The sequence below is a fragment of the Coffea arabica genome, chromosome 7c, assembly GCF_036785885.1.
Source record: "Coffea arabica cultivar ET-39 chromosome 7c, Coffea Arabica ET-39 HiFi, whole genome shotgun sequence".
NCBI lineage: Eukaryota > Viridiplantae > Streptophyta > Magnoliopsida > Gentianales > Rubiaceae > Coffea > Coffea arabica.
In genome coordinates this window covers 36,007,957-36,023,208 of record NC_092322.1, presented here as the reverse complement: position 1 = coordinate 36,023,208, position 15,252 = coordinate 36,007,957, and the positions used below count along the sequence as shown (strand labels likewise).

The following is a 15,252-nucleotide window of genomic DNA, read 5'->3' as shown; positions in this document are numbered from 1 at the left end:
TTGGTCTTAAATGATCGCCAGCTAATGATTTTCTCTATTTTCTAAATATTCTTGTATTAAATATGTTACATGGTATAGAATATCACAATTAGATATCATTTAATCTTTAATTTGTCATTTTTAGCAGGTTGAACATTGAACAATGAATCACATTGATCAGAAAATAAAAGATGAAAAAAGTTACACCCTTTAGACTTTTGCTAAGATAAAGGATGCAAAGAAATGCGAGCGGCTACTAAATAGCCTCCTTTTATTGTATGTGTTCGCCAAAATATTGTTATACATGAAAATATAATCATTTTGATGCAAAATTTACCATTTAGTTCCTATGCACTTTCTCTATTGAAAAGTAACACAATTTAGATCCCTTTTTTTTTTTTTTTGGTCTATACTAAGTAATTGTTGCATGAGAGTTTTATTGAGGAAAAACAGAAGCAAATCAAAATCTTTTGTATTACTGAAATACATGAAAGGAAGAGAAAAGTGAATCTCGCATACATGCTTTGTTAATTGTCTGCTGGTATTAAGGATCATTTGATCATTTCAATCCGTAGTAGCAATGAAGAAGATTTCAAAAATTGGGATCATAAACACTAGTAAACATCAAATCAGAAAAGAACATGGAGAACATTCTACAAACAGCTAGTTTTAAGGATCATTTCAATCTGTAGCAGGATTGAAGAATATTTGAAAAATTGGGATCATGAACACTATTAAACATCAAAATCAGGAAAGAACTTGGAGAATATTTTACAAACAGATTGTGATGGATCATAAACACTATTAAACATCAAACCAGAAAAGAAGAACATTTTACAAACAGATTATGATGGATAATGTTGGCTTGATAGAATGCATGACTGTGCTTGCCCCTGCAATGACAAAGCAATACAGCTGCATCAAAGTTCAAACCAAATAATTTGGTACAGATGAAGAAGAAGGGACATGATTAATTACATATGATTGAACTGAATTAACATACACATACAATTATATCTAACCTGATGAGTGGAATGATCGCAGCAAATCAAGGAGAGACATTGTCTAATGTGATGATGAGAAGAAATGGACTCTCCATCCGAGGAAATCTACTCTGGAAGAAGGAATAATTGCAGTACTACATCAGTTGAATGAAGAGGTATACAGATTACCCAACAAAATAGGCCATCTAGTTTCTTTGATTTGTCATTTTGATCAGTCTGAGCAATTAACCACTTAAAATAGAAAAATAAAACATGGAACCAAATTAAAAAAAAAAGTTTAAGGAAAATTACTTCCTTTTTGACTTTCGAAAATATTGCCTAGTAAAGAATGAAAATGTTTGTATTTCCGCATATTGTAGTGAAGAAAAACACATGTTAAGTCCTATGCCCTTCCTCTGTGTTTTTTTTTTTTTGGTTTTTTGTCTCCACTTAATATTTGTTGCAAAACTGTGATTGTATGTTTCAACATATCAATCAATTGAATTATGGTTTTTATTGAGGAAAAATAGAAGCAAGTCACTCTTTTCTGTATTATTCTTATTTACATACACAAATTGGGAACAGATAAGTGTATCTAATTTTGAGTATCATATCAAGTTATGCTTTTGCTCTGCTGCTTTTGAATATCATATCAATATGTAGCAACAAGGAAGAAGATTTCGGAAATTGGGATTATAAATCCTTACATAAAAATTACTCAACACTGAACCAGAAAATGACAAGAAGAAAGATTTTAGAAACCAGAAAATGTGTTTCCTACTGCAATCAGAAATTTATCAGAAAGTTATCAGGTTTAAACAGATAAAGAATTTAGACGCCTCCAGAAATTGCTTCAAAATACACATGAATTAACATATCATTGCACCGATTCAACATATAAACAGAAGAAAAAGATACATGAATGGTTTGCCGTCGTAAACTGTTAAGAGAAGCATGAATCATTATATAATTGAACTGATTCAACATATGCAAATATAGTTTTATCTGACCTGATGAGTTGAATCCCACTGTACATTCACTCTCACAATTGTCAACTGCGTGATGAGAGGAAATAGACTCTCTTTCTGAAGAAACCTCCTCTGCTTCTGAGGGAGTTGACTCTGCTTCTGTAGACTCTTCTTCTGAGGAAATGGATGTATCATCATAATTATCAATTTCGATCTCTAGAACCTCATTTCCCATATCTATCTGCTCTTGTTGAATTTGCTTTACAGAATCTACAACAGACTCACGACACCTTTTCACCTGAATCATTTCAAGATTCTCACACTCCCCTAAACAGGAAGGGACATTTTCCAGCTTCTTACATCGGTGCAAGACCAATTGCTCAAGGCGGGAAAAATTATCAGAAAATGCAGTCCAGTTGCGAAATTCCAAGCGTGACAATTTTAAGACTTGGAGTTTAGGGAACTCCCCTTCTTTCATTACCCATTCTTCCCCAACAAAGCAGTCCTCAAGTAATTTAAGCACTTCAAGATTGGGCAACTTTCCAATTGTTGAAATTTCACTCCATGGCTGATAATTACGTGTGAGAGTCAACTTTTTCAAATTCAATGGGAATTTAAATCCACATCCATGAAAACCAAACAAATGAAGTGATTCCAGTTGACTCAAACCGTCAAATTCAAGAATCTCGTTGCAATTTCTGGTAGCTTCTCTTGAGCTGTTCCAGCGTTCCCTACATTTTAACCTGCGAATGCTTGGTAACTTTCTCAGTATCTTTTGCAAGCTTTGAGGGGAGGGATCAATGGCAAGGTCTAAAGTGTCTAAACGATCTAAATCTGGGGATACTTCAAGATTTTCAACTGGAAAAATAAAACCCTCTGGCCAAATTCGAAAAAGATCTAAAACACGTAGATGACTCAATGTCTTAATGTTCCAAATAGTACTTGGCAGCTCATTAGCATAACCCCGCGGATCTTCTACGATAAGAGTTTCCAACCTTGAGAGGTTGGCTATCGCAGATGGGATGTATCCTATTCCTTTGAGCGCCAGGTATCTCAAGTGAACAAGCAATACTACTTCCATCGGAAAATGATAAACAAAGCCCGAATTCCCAAAATCCAACACTCTGAGAAGTTTAGGTAACAAAATACCCAAATACTCCTCTTCACATTCAATATGAACATGTCCAGACAAGATCAAAGAGCGTAAATTGGGACAAATAAGCGTTAACTCCCAAATTTTCAATTCTGTAGTCTTGTGAACACAAACTCTTTGGGGGTTGCTTGGTCCAATAAGACTAAGAGAGGCTTTCCAACTATGAATAACATATAGAAAACTTTCTTCTTTGGCTTTTTCCACACAAAACTCGTGTACCAAATCGTGAAGTAGACAGGCTTTGGCATCACCCACAATTCTTTGTCCGACAGCCATAACTAAACTTCTATTAACTAGAGCCATCAAGTAGTCATAAGCTGCTTTCTCTAAGCTCTTTCCTTCAGTCTGTTGCACGAATCTTTCAGAGATCCAAAGCCGTAACAACCTTCGCACATTAATAACCTCATCTTCTTTAAATGCAGCAAAGTACAGAAGGCATGACTTCAAATAATCTGGTAAATGACTATAACTCAGCTCAAGTGTCTTCATGCAGTATTCATCCCCAAGGACAATAGAACTTAGACTTTTTGCAACTTCTTCCCACCTATCTTTTGCAGTAGTAGCAAGAATTCCAGCAACAAGGACAACTGCAAGGGGTAAGCCCCGACAAAGTTTTGCTATTTGAGATCCAACTTCACTTAGTGCTGCAGGACAATCTTCCGTGCCAAATAGCTTTCTCTGCAGCAATGTCCAACTCTCTTCGTCAGTAAGATGACGGAGATGGTGAGGCTTGCTATTAGGTTCGAAATGCAAAGATAAATCCTGGTATCTGCTGGTGAAGAGAATTCTGCTTCCATTGGCATCATTCGGCAGTGATTTTTTCAACAAATTCCATGCCTCAACGTCCCACAAGTCATCCAAAAAAAGGAGATACCTACTTCTCAGCAAAACCTGCCTTAGCTTCATGGCCAAATCATTTTCATCCATCTTATGATATTCATCAGAACTCTCAGAAGAACTACTACACAAAAGCTCAACTAACAAACTGCGTATGCTATATGTTTGAGAAACACGACACCAACGACGAACATGGAAATGTGACCTAACTGAAGGAGCATTATAAACTTTATTGGCTAATGTGGTCTTACCAAGGCCTGGCATACCCACAATGGGAACAACATCCAATTGCTTTGATCCTCTCGTAAGCCGATGAGTAATAGTTTCCACCTCGTCTTTGAGACCTACCAGATCTTCATCGTGCATGGCGATGGTAAGTTGTGATGGTATGTGAAGGGAAGTCTTGTTAACTCTTTGGGTTTGACCATTATGGATCTCAGGGGCATCAATCTTCAAAAGATTGATATCTCTAGAAACAGCATCCAAAGAATCTTCACATTTATCACCAACAAGTGCCAAGTCAATCAGTAACTCTGCCTTGTAAGTAGCCTCCATAACATGACTCCAGAAAGCTTGAAGTTTTCCATTCTGATGGCGCTGCTCCTTGATATTTTCCAGGAAAGATCTTAAAATTACGAGATCTTTTTGGATCATTTCGATTCTATCCTGTTGAAAACCAATTGAATCATCAGCCTCATCACACCTTGCTAGTTCCTTGAGATTTTCTAGGAAAGAATCCATACATCCCAACTCATTGGGTCTAGGATAATTAAATGATGAATATGGTGATTTTAGTGGATAATTGTGTGCAACCTCTGCCACCATATATTTGAGAACTTTGTGCAAATGAAACACCACAAGATCTATTTCCTTAGGCAAGCCTTCTTTGATTTCATTGACAGAAAGGGAGAAGGTCAAAATTGCTACATCAGAGACCACAGCTCCAATAAGATCCTTCATTTCATCACCTAGTTTCTCCTCCTGTTTAAGAAGGATACCCAGGCATCTTATTTCCTCATGGAGTCTTAGTATTTGATCCTTCACTGGAACCTGAAAACTGGCATAAGATCCTAGTAGATCCATAAGATAATCACGGAGAGAACCAACAAACTGGCCTACCACACGATCCTCATTCTTCCGGAGGGCTAAAGCATATGATGGTCTCGGTTGTTTCTTTGAAGCTGTCAGGACATGGACAAAAGTTTCTCGGACTTGGAGATCAAAAAGATTGATCTTCTCGTGTAGCAGCTGACAAATTTCAGATTCCATTCGATTGACCGCTTCCTCATCATCAGACAGACATATAGAAATCAGGCGTCCAGCTGCAACTACAGTGTAAGTCAAGAGATCTGTCAGTTGCGAACATTCAAGACATTGCATTGTCACAAAGCCAATGAGATTCCTTAAGAGTTTTAGCCTATTTCTAATCGTATTCCTTAGCTCCGAAGCACTCAAAATGCAATCCAGATTCTCTAAAAGGCACATAATAAGATCCATAACTAGTCGTGGATCTCCCGGTGAGTAGTAGTCGATGAAGATGGCGGCGCATGATTTCTTGAGATCCGTCTCAAGAAACAGTTTGATCTTTTCCTTCGATCTGGTAATCGCACTTATAAAGTTTTCAAAACCTAAGTCATAAACAGAATGAAAATATTGAAAATAAGCAGGCTGAAGATCATGAATCATCCTGATAGCCACTTCTTGAATTCTGAAGCAAATAATACTACGTCTCAAATTTTCAGACATAATATTACACCTGTCCTCGCGATCGGGCTCCAAAAGCGCTTCGTGGTTCCTCCTCCTCCTACACTTTTTGACATACAGAAAACAGGTTTTCATTAATCTTACCTTCTTCTTCAGGTCCTCGAAGCCCCAGTTAAACCAGGGATCCTTGTCAAGCTCGGCCAGAAAATCTAAAGCAAGGTCAAAGCAACTAGTGCTAGTGCTGGAGGAGACGTGATGCGACTGCAGATAATCACATAAACCAAAATCAAAGCAATTGGCGTTACTGCTGGAGGGGATCTCCATTATCATATCTTCTTTTCACTCTGATATTAGATTTTTATCTGGTTTAGATCCAAAACTTTCTCATCTAACAATAGCCAACAAACAATAGGCCGGACTTTTTTTTCCCACTTTTTGTGTAAATATTGCAAAACACTGTACTATCAGTGTACAGTGTTCAGTGTTCACAGATGATATGGTGCTTCAGAACTTTGCCAGCAACTTCAGTGTAGCGCCGAACAAAGATTCCTCCCAATCTGATGCATTATTGGTGGGCCATGCATGTACCAATTTGGCCGCTTTTTTTATGACCAAATGCGTGTACCAAATTGGACACTTTTTGCAGTCACATCGGTAATTAGATTACAACATTGTTCTTAAACTAATTGTTTAATTTGAATCATATTGTAAATCAATCAAGAATTAGCCTTGCATTAGTCTTCCTGCTACAATATTGTGGCTAGCGTGTAGCTCTAATTAAACGCTTATAGAGGTACAACTTATCTATAATATATTAAGAGCAAGAGTCTAAATTAGCGGATTAGTGCATTAGATCTCGTATTCCGATAATACCCTCTGTATGCAATGTTGTTTTTTTAGCTCTGCATTATTTATGATAATTGTGGCTATTTAATACAATTATTTAAAGAAATCCTATTTAATAGTGTGTTTGGATTGTAAGTTATTTGAAATATTTTTACTGTAGCACTTTTTGTGATGTGATGTATGTGAGATAAAAAGGTAATTGGGAAGATAAAAAAGTGTATTGAAAATTGTAACGGTGATGTCAGCAAATATATTTGGCCAAATAATTGGCTGTCCAAACACACTCAATTATTTAACGAAATCCATAGTTGTTTAATTCCAGTGGTCACGTACGTCACCATTGCTGTAATTCGACAAACTACATGTCACTCGTAAATCTCTATAGACAATTAACTTTTGCTTACGAATTCCGTGTACAAAAATGCCTTCACAAACATCAATTATTCCACTAAAGTCCCTGACCAATTAAGACCCTTAAACATGTGCAAAACTGTGGAAAAACCAAATGGTCTCGTCGAAAAGAAAGTACTACTATGTTTTAGTTTCTTTTTGAAACATATGTTTGCAATTATTTTCTTGAGAAAATAATTTCTAATTTTCCGTGCTCTAATGTTCTTGGATTTTTTTTTTTTAATTTTCCATGCTATTTTAGAAGTCTCAACAAACTGTGCATCACACATGTAAGTTGTAAGTTGGAATAAAAATTTTTTCCTGCTCGAGAATATTCTTTGATAACACATAAATGCCTTGTTGGATTTCTGTTGTGGAAATTACCAACACAGAGTGTAATTGCAAAGAATATTTTCTCTAAGATAAAGTGCACACTATTATTTATAAGGTTAGTAAGACGTAGGCAACAGAGGGAATTTAGAGGAACAAACATAAAAAAAAAAAAAGGAGAAACCAAAGAAAACTTACCATGTTTCCTTGAAACCTAAGTAAGAATTCGTACTACTATGATTGAAAAAAAAAAAAAAAAAAAAAGCTATTGACGGCGGATCCTTGATAATGCTAAAAATATTGAACGCTGTATCATGATTTTAATCCAATTACATTTTGCGCATCATCAAATGATTCAAATTATTGAAACAATCTAACAATTCATAACTCTCATTCAATAATAAATTTAATTCTAAAAGGTGCTATAAAATTCCCCAAAAAATAAATATTAACCCAAAAAGAATGCATGTTATTTAGTATTGAAAATATTGACGGTGAATTTACTTATTAGCACTCTGTCACCTCCATCGTTTTACTTTGCCTCCATCATCCATGTCGCAAGTTCCTCTTATATGATATATCTCACCTTTGGTATTCATGTATTCACAGATTTCTTGAGGTTATTGAATATCTAAATAAAAATGGTAAAAATTAATTCTTTTGTTTTTTTTTTGACAAATTCTTTTCTTGCTTATTCACTTATTAAACTGCAGGAAGAATACGAAATTTACCTTGTTTGCGGTTTATTTGATGGTAGTGTCGGTGATCACAGAATCCACAGCAGCGCAGAAATTTATCTATACAAATCATAACTTGGTCTAAATCAAAAAAAAAAAAAAAAGAAATATCCTTTTTGTAGCTTTTGTTTCAAACTTTACATCTAAAAAGTTCTACTTGTATTCCTGTTCATTAAATTTAGCATTCTGAATTTCTACGTGACCACTCGATTGTCCGGCTATGGTTAGCCGAAACAGCCTTGCAAGTTTGACTCTGGCAGAACAAAAAGTTAGTTGAAATGTTAAAAGGGATTGATTAGCGAAGGCTAACTTGGGCATTTTGAGAAAAATCGCTCTGGCAAAACAAATAAAATAATAGCCAGCCATCAGAATAAGAAATCAACAGCTAGAAGAAACAAAATATTCATGAAAAAAATCTCAAGAATTATAAAGAAAAAGATTTGGAGACAAATGGTTGCTAAACAGATTAAGAAAGGAAACTATGATAATCCTCAATTTACAAATATTAAATTTGCTATTATAAGTTTTTTTCTTGTTTCTCCGTTTGGATTAACTGTTTTTGAGAGGTGTTTTGTGAAATATTTTACTATAACAATATAGTTAAAAAACTTTTACTGTAGATAAGGTTATTTTTTAGGTTTTTATTGTATTTTTTGTGTTTTTTAATGTTGTTTTTTTATGTGTTTTTAAAATTGTTTTTTTTTATATTTTTGAGATTTTTTTGTTTTTTGGTATTTTTGAAATTATTTTTGACGTTTTTGAAGTTATTTTTATTTGTATATTAATGTAACATTGTAGTTGAAATTTTTGTTTTTTCAAAAAATCCCCAATCCAAACGGAACAAGAGAAAAAGCTCTCAAGTACATAAGAAAACCTATACTAGATACAAGAGATACAAATAGACATAATCAGTTAAGAAAATTTAACAGACAATCCCCATTCCATAGCTATCAGACAATTTTCATGAGTTTCAATTATATTAAAAAAAAAAAGAAGCAAACATAAACAGCGCGCAAGTGCACGCGTTTTTGTTATATGTACGAAATTACGCGTTTCATTTCTTAAAGGAAAAGGCATTGACACGCACAAAAGAACAATGACTTCTTACCTAACAAAAGCAAAAGGACGACGACTTCATACCCAACAAAAAGTACTAGGGAACGACGACTTCATAGAATGACTTTAGTTTTAAAAAAAAAAAACCAAAAATAACCGGAGTGACTTTGGTTCAAAGAACGACGACTTCAGCCCCAAAGTCTACGTTGGGCCATAGTTTGTAAAATACGTTATCGGTATAATATAAGACATTATATGTATGCATATTATATGAAATTTTTTAAAAATACGATTAAAAGTTCTGCATGAAAATACGTGTTAGAAAAATTACGCACATAAATTTGTACTTGAATACTATGAACGTCTTTGAAAGTTATGGAACTAAAAGTATGGATAAAATTACTATATTTTTTGTAGGCTATGCTATGCTTATTCCAATTTTAGACTTATTTTCATGTATGAGACGTTAAATCTATTAAAATTTTATCACTTTGTTATTTAAATATGTATAAATCTATAGTTGTTATCATATACATCGCTCTTATTTTGTATATAACTCAAAAAGTAAACCATATCCAAACATTATATCAAAAACAACTACATATGTATATTTCAATTATGTATATTATATATATATTATATTATATTAATATAAATTGAAATATACAGATTGAAATTATATATATTATATATTATATAAATATTTATATAAATTAATATTATACATAATATAATATAATATATATAATATGTAATATTGTATACATAAATGTGTAAATATTTATACATAATATATTATGTACATTATATTATAATATATACATTATTAATGTATAATATTATTATGTACATTATTGTGTATAATAATGTTATGTATAATATATAATATACATAATATGTAATTATATAATATATATAATTATACAATATATAATATAATTGAAAATTATATAATATACATAATATATAATTGAAAATTATATAATATATAATATATAAATATTTATATAATGAAATATACAATAAATATTACAAATTGAAATACTATATAAACACCATATTTATAATATTATAATATTTATAATTAATATTAATGTATATTATATATTTATATATTTATATATTTATTTATACATATTATAAATATTTTTATATATTTATATTTATATGAATATTATATATTATATAAATTATATATTATACATTTATATAAATGTACATTTATACATAATATATATATTAATGTATATTTATAATATACATTTATATTATGTATTATATATAATATAATACATTTATACATTTATATTAATATACATAATATTAATTTTATATTTATACATAATATTAATACATTTGTACATTTATATTAATTATATTAATACATTTATACTTAATATTAATATATATTAATAAAATTATAATTTATACATTTATATAATATTCATTTGTAATTTATACATTTATAATAATATAGACTTATACGTTTATAAATATATTTATATTATGCATTATATATAATATAATACATTTATATATTTTTATATAAATACATAAATATATTTATTTATAAATATTTATAAATGTATTATAAATGCATAAATGTATATTTGTATAAAAATTATAAATTATAATTAATGCATATATATAATATTCATTTATAATTTATACATTTACAATAATATACACTTATACATTTATAAATATATTTATATTATGTATTATATATAATATAATAAATTTATAATACATTTATATATTTTTATATAAATATATTTATTTATAAATATTTAGAAATGTATTATAAATGTATAAATGTATATTTATATAAAAATATAAAAATTATAAATTGTAATTTATACATTTATATAATATTCATTTATAATTTATACATTTATAATAATATACACTTATATATTTATAAATATATTTATATTATGTATTATATATAATATAATACATTTATAATACATTTATATATTTTTTAGCGAATATATAAATATATTTATTTATAAATATATTATAAATGCATAAATGTATATAAAAATAAAAAAATTATAAATTATAAATTATAAATTATAAAAATACCCAAAAATATGTTTTAAAAATACCTCTAAAAATAATTCAAAAAAAAACTACAGTAAAAGTTTTTCATATAGTTTTTGAAAAACAACTCCAAAAACAACTAATCCAAACGGACTTGTATTTCATAAACAAAATGCTACAGTACTGTTTTTGAAAAATAACCCCAAAAACAGCTAATCCAAACGGAGCCGGTGTTTTTGGAGTTGTTTTGGAAATACACATTTACTGTAGCATTTGGAATGTGAAAAACAGTTTTTCAAAAACAGCCCAAAAAACAAGGGATCCAAACACACCCTAAGTTATTCCAGAAAATTCTTTTACACAATTGTTAAATTGCTTATAGTTTTCGTTAAGTGATTGGGATTTTCTGTCCTAATTACTATATGAAAATATTAAATTGCTTGTCGTGTACCTGAAATAAATTGATTAATATGTTATCCAAAAAAAAAAAAGAAACCAAATATATGATCAAATCTATCTCTCCCTCTCTCTTTTTTTCTTGAATCGTTTCATCTTTACACAGGAACAAGCTTTTTCATTCTCCAACTTAGCAATGTTTTCACAAGTCTAATGAAAGTAAACTGTCTAAACTTTTTCTTTGCTGTTCATCTTATCTTTTTCCAGCTAAGTGCTACAAGTAATAGTTTAGGATGGTGCAAACCAAAAATTGATGGCATTTCGAGGGTGAAAATTGCAAATCCCTTCTAATTTTTTGTCCACTCTAATGGATGAGCTTGGAAAATTTCGCTTTATTCAGATTGATTCAATGCAAGAAACTAATTTTGTTATGCTGAGTTCAATAACTTTAAACGATATATTTGACATCTTAGTAGTGTAACTTTAAATTCTAACTAAATACTTTCAAGTCTGCAAGTCTTTGAGCCCTTCCTGAGTTTTATCTTTATAGTAACCTAACTATTTGGAAGTTGGCACTGGAAGAAAACAATGAAACACAGAATAATTGAGCTTGACTATGTAAGTATCTTGTTGGAATATATTTAGACCATAAGTATTGATCCAAATCCTGTGCTGCAGGCTCCAGATAAGCCAGAGCTAATATGTTCAGCAAAATTGAGAAGCGAAAAGAAAAAACTATTGAAGATAAAAAGCTCACATTGAAGACCACAGTCATTTGTTTTTTTGATTGATCTATTACTAATAGTATTTGGAGTTATTTCGAATCCAAATGTGCTGTATGATGGTACCAATAGGAGCAATTTGATTGATTGGATTGGAATTAATTTGAAAGGCAAATCTCTTGCTAAAACAAGGAAGAGTTTTTGTTGGCAGCTGCTATTTAGTGCATTTGGAAAGAAAGGAATGCAACACAATTTAGGAATGAATGTAGGGATACAAAAGTTATTCAACAAGAGATCCTTGAGGTAATTAGATGTAGATTGTCCTCTTTCAACAAAATCAAGAAGACGGATACTAATAGATGATTTGTTTTCACTTGCAAGAGTAGTTAGGGATTCCATAATTTTAGACACATTTTTGTTGTTATTTTGCTACTATACTAATAGCTAGATGATTTGTTTTCACTTGTAAGAGTAGTTAGGGATTCCATAATTTTAGACACATTTTTGTTGTTATTTTGCTACTTTTATTACATGTTAGTAGAGTAAATTTAAGTGCTTTATTTGTGATCATCTAAACAATAGAGGAGTTCGAAAACTATCAGTAATTGATAATCTTTTCTGTGGGATTGACACCTAATATCCTATACTCAATAAATCATCTGACATTCAAGTCGGGGGTTAGAGTAAACTTATCAACCGATTATTATCGGTTTATTTGAGTTTGAATTATCAAAAAGTTGGAGACACGTAGCAGTTATATAAAGAAGGGACAGAGGGGATAGAGACTAATTTGGGGACAGAAAATTCGAAGCCAAAAGTAGGGTATGTTAGTTTATATATTGAAATAACACTTGAGTCAGATATACCCTAAAATACATTATATTTTCATCCTAAAATAAAAAAGTTCTCAAAAAAATCATTGAGATTTTGTAAGATCTTAGCAAGCTAACTTCGTTACTGTGTTAGAAAGACTTATTTACTTACTTAGCAATTAGTTGGAGTTAATTGAATGCTGACTCCGCAAGACAAGTTAGCTACTTTGCTGTAAATTAGTTACAATTAGTTACTGTTAATTGTTGGCAGCCAGGTAGAGTAGTAAGTTACAATTGGTTTGAAATGGGGGTTGGACGAATAAATGAAGGAGAGACATGAGAATTATGTGGCTCGGCCAACTAATCTACATTTATGGGCGAAAGAGTAGCAAATTCACTATAAAAAAGAGAGTATAAAAGAAAGAGTACCAAGCTCTAGAAAAGAAATCCTAGGTCTAAAAGCACTAAATTCTAAAAACACAAGAGAATCTAAATATAACAAAAGTCTCAACAACCTAAAATGTCCAAATAGTCCACTACCTAGCTCTCTTTGTTTGGTATCGTTCAAAAACTTCTCTCTTGAATTGGGGCTTAGGGTCCTTGAGCGGTGCCTTGATGCATTTGAACTCATTTAAATCCACAATATTTATAGCCACTAAGAGGAGAGATGTCTTTGTAAAATTTTCAATATGGTTTACAAAGGCAAACACAACAAATTTCCACCTTATATATCCAACATCGATAAGTGGCAACCATGCTTCACCTTTTGTATGAAAGTTTCAACGGATCCTAATAGGCCAGGATCCTAAAAGCCACAGCGAATTCTAATGGATCAAAGCCACAAAAGCCCCAATAGATTCCAATCGGCCAAAATCACAAAAGTCTCAGCAGATCTCAACAAGTTGAAATCGTGAATATACTAATCTTGTTTCATCTTCTTCACAAAACCCTCAATGGACTTTTTCTCAATTTCCTGTAGCACTGAATTAACTCTAGCATGAGGTAAAAATAGCCTTCATCTTGAGTTGTCATCCGGAAAATTGATGAAAGAGTTTTTGACAACTTCAAAATACTATAATAAAGCAAAAATAAATATAACAGACAAGAATTATGTTGTTTGGACAATTGACCTATGTCACAAGTGAAAGAGCTGTAAATTCACTATAAAGAAGAGAATACAAAATCATAAGTTTTAGAGTACTAAATACTAAAAACACAAAAAAGCCTAAATAAAACAAAATGCTCAACAACCTAAAAGGTCCAAATAAGCTACAAACTAGCGCTTTTGGTTGGCACTTCTCAAAAATCTCTCTTAAATTGGGGCCTAGGGCCTCCCAAACCTCTATTGATATACTAAGGCCCAACTGTTAGATAATTTAATTTAGTACCTAAATTTAATGGATTCAAATCTTAATATGTTTAGATGCGTTTGATAACTAAAAATTGAACATCTGAATTAATTATGTGCCATTGAATTTTTTTAGACAAAACTTGTTCCAAAAAATAAGTGATAAACTATTCATTTATCACTGACTGTGATATACATTCAAATATATTAAATTTAATATTTAACAATTTAATAACTTAGTGGATTCAGATTTCAGATTTCAAATTTCAGTTTTATCAAACATAGCCTAACTAATGGTCCAAGCTTGCTATTAGTATCTATTCACAAGAAAGTCCAACAAAGAGTTTGGTTAGTGGAGACTTGCTAGTAATAATATCTTTTCTTTTGCATTTTTAGATCATCTGAAGCTGGACGTTCAGTCCCAGTAGAGTTTGGATTTGGTTTGGTCAATTAGCTGTATTTTCTTGTTGAGGGCAGAAGACTAGAAGAGTTGTCCAAATTAGCTAGAGGATTTGGTTTATTTTGTTGTGTTGCCTCGCTAAGCCGAGAAACAACACAATTGGAGAAAGAAAACAAATCACAAAAAGTTTTCCAATATGACACAAATAAACATCTAAACTACCTTTTCATACCTTTTCTATCTTATCAGGTCTTCCATTTGCAACAAGTTCTCTTTATTACAACCCATGAATCCTCCTGTTTCCTGATTTCAACCCATTTCTTTTATTTTGGTACTCTGGTAGAATGCAAACTTTAAATGTATGCAGCAAGATGTATTATTGCTTTTTAATATATATTACAGGAAAAAAAGGGAAAAGAAAGCGGAACCAAGAGATGAAGAAATAGGATAGAGGACTCAAATTTATGACCAAATGGGTGAGAATCCAAAGTTTGACAAATTTTTATTAGATGTGGTCATAAAGTTAACAACACCAGGATGATCTA

General features: G+C 31.2%; 1 protein-coding gene across 1 annotated transcript; it reads right to left on the bottom strand.

Annotated features, from left to right (window-relative positions):
• Nucleotides 1–630: 630 nt before the first annotated feature.
• LOC140010218 (putative late blight resistance protein homolog R1B-16) lies at nucleotides 631–6,141 on the bottom strand. The gene is made up of 3 exons (XM_072056752.1): nucleotides 1,973–6,141; nucleotides 1,002–1,093; nucleotides 631–872 (listed from the first exon to the last, which is right to left on the bottom strand). The coding sequence occupies exons 1-2, from the start codon at nucleotides 5,952–5,954 to the stop codon at nucleotides 1,089–1,091; spliced, it is 3,987 nt and encodes a 1,328-aa protein (XP_071912853.1). The 5' UTR covers nucleotides 5,955–6,141; the 3' UTR covers nucleotides 631–872; nucleotides 1,002–1,088.
• Nucleotides 6,142–15,252: the final 9,111 nt, after the last annotated feature.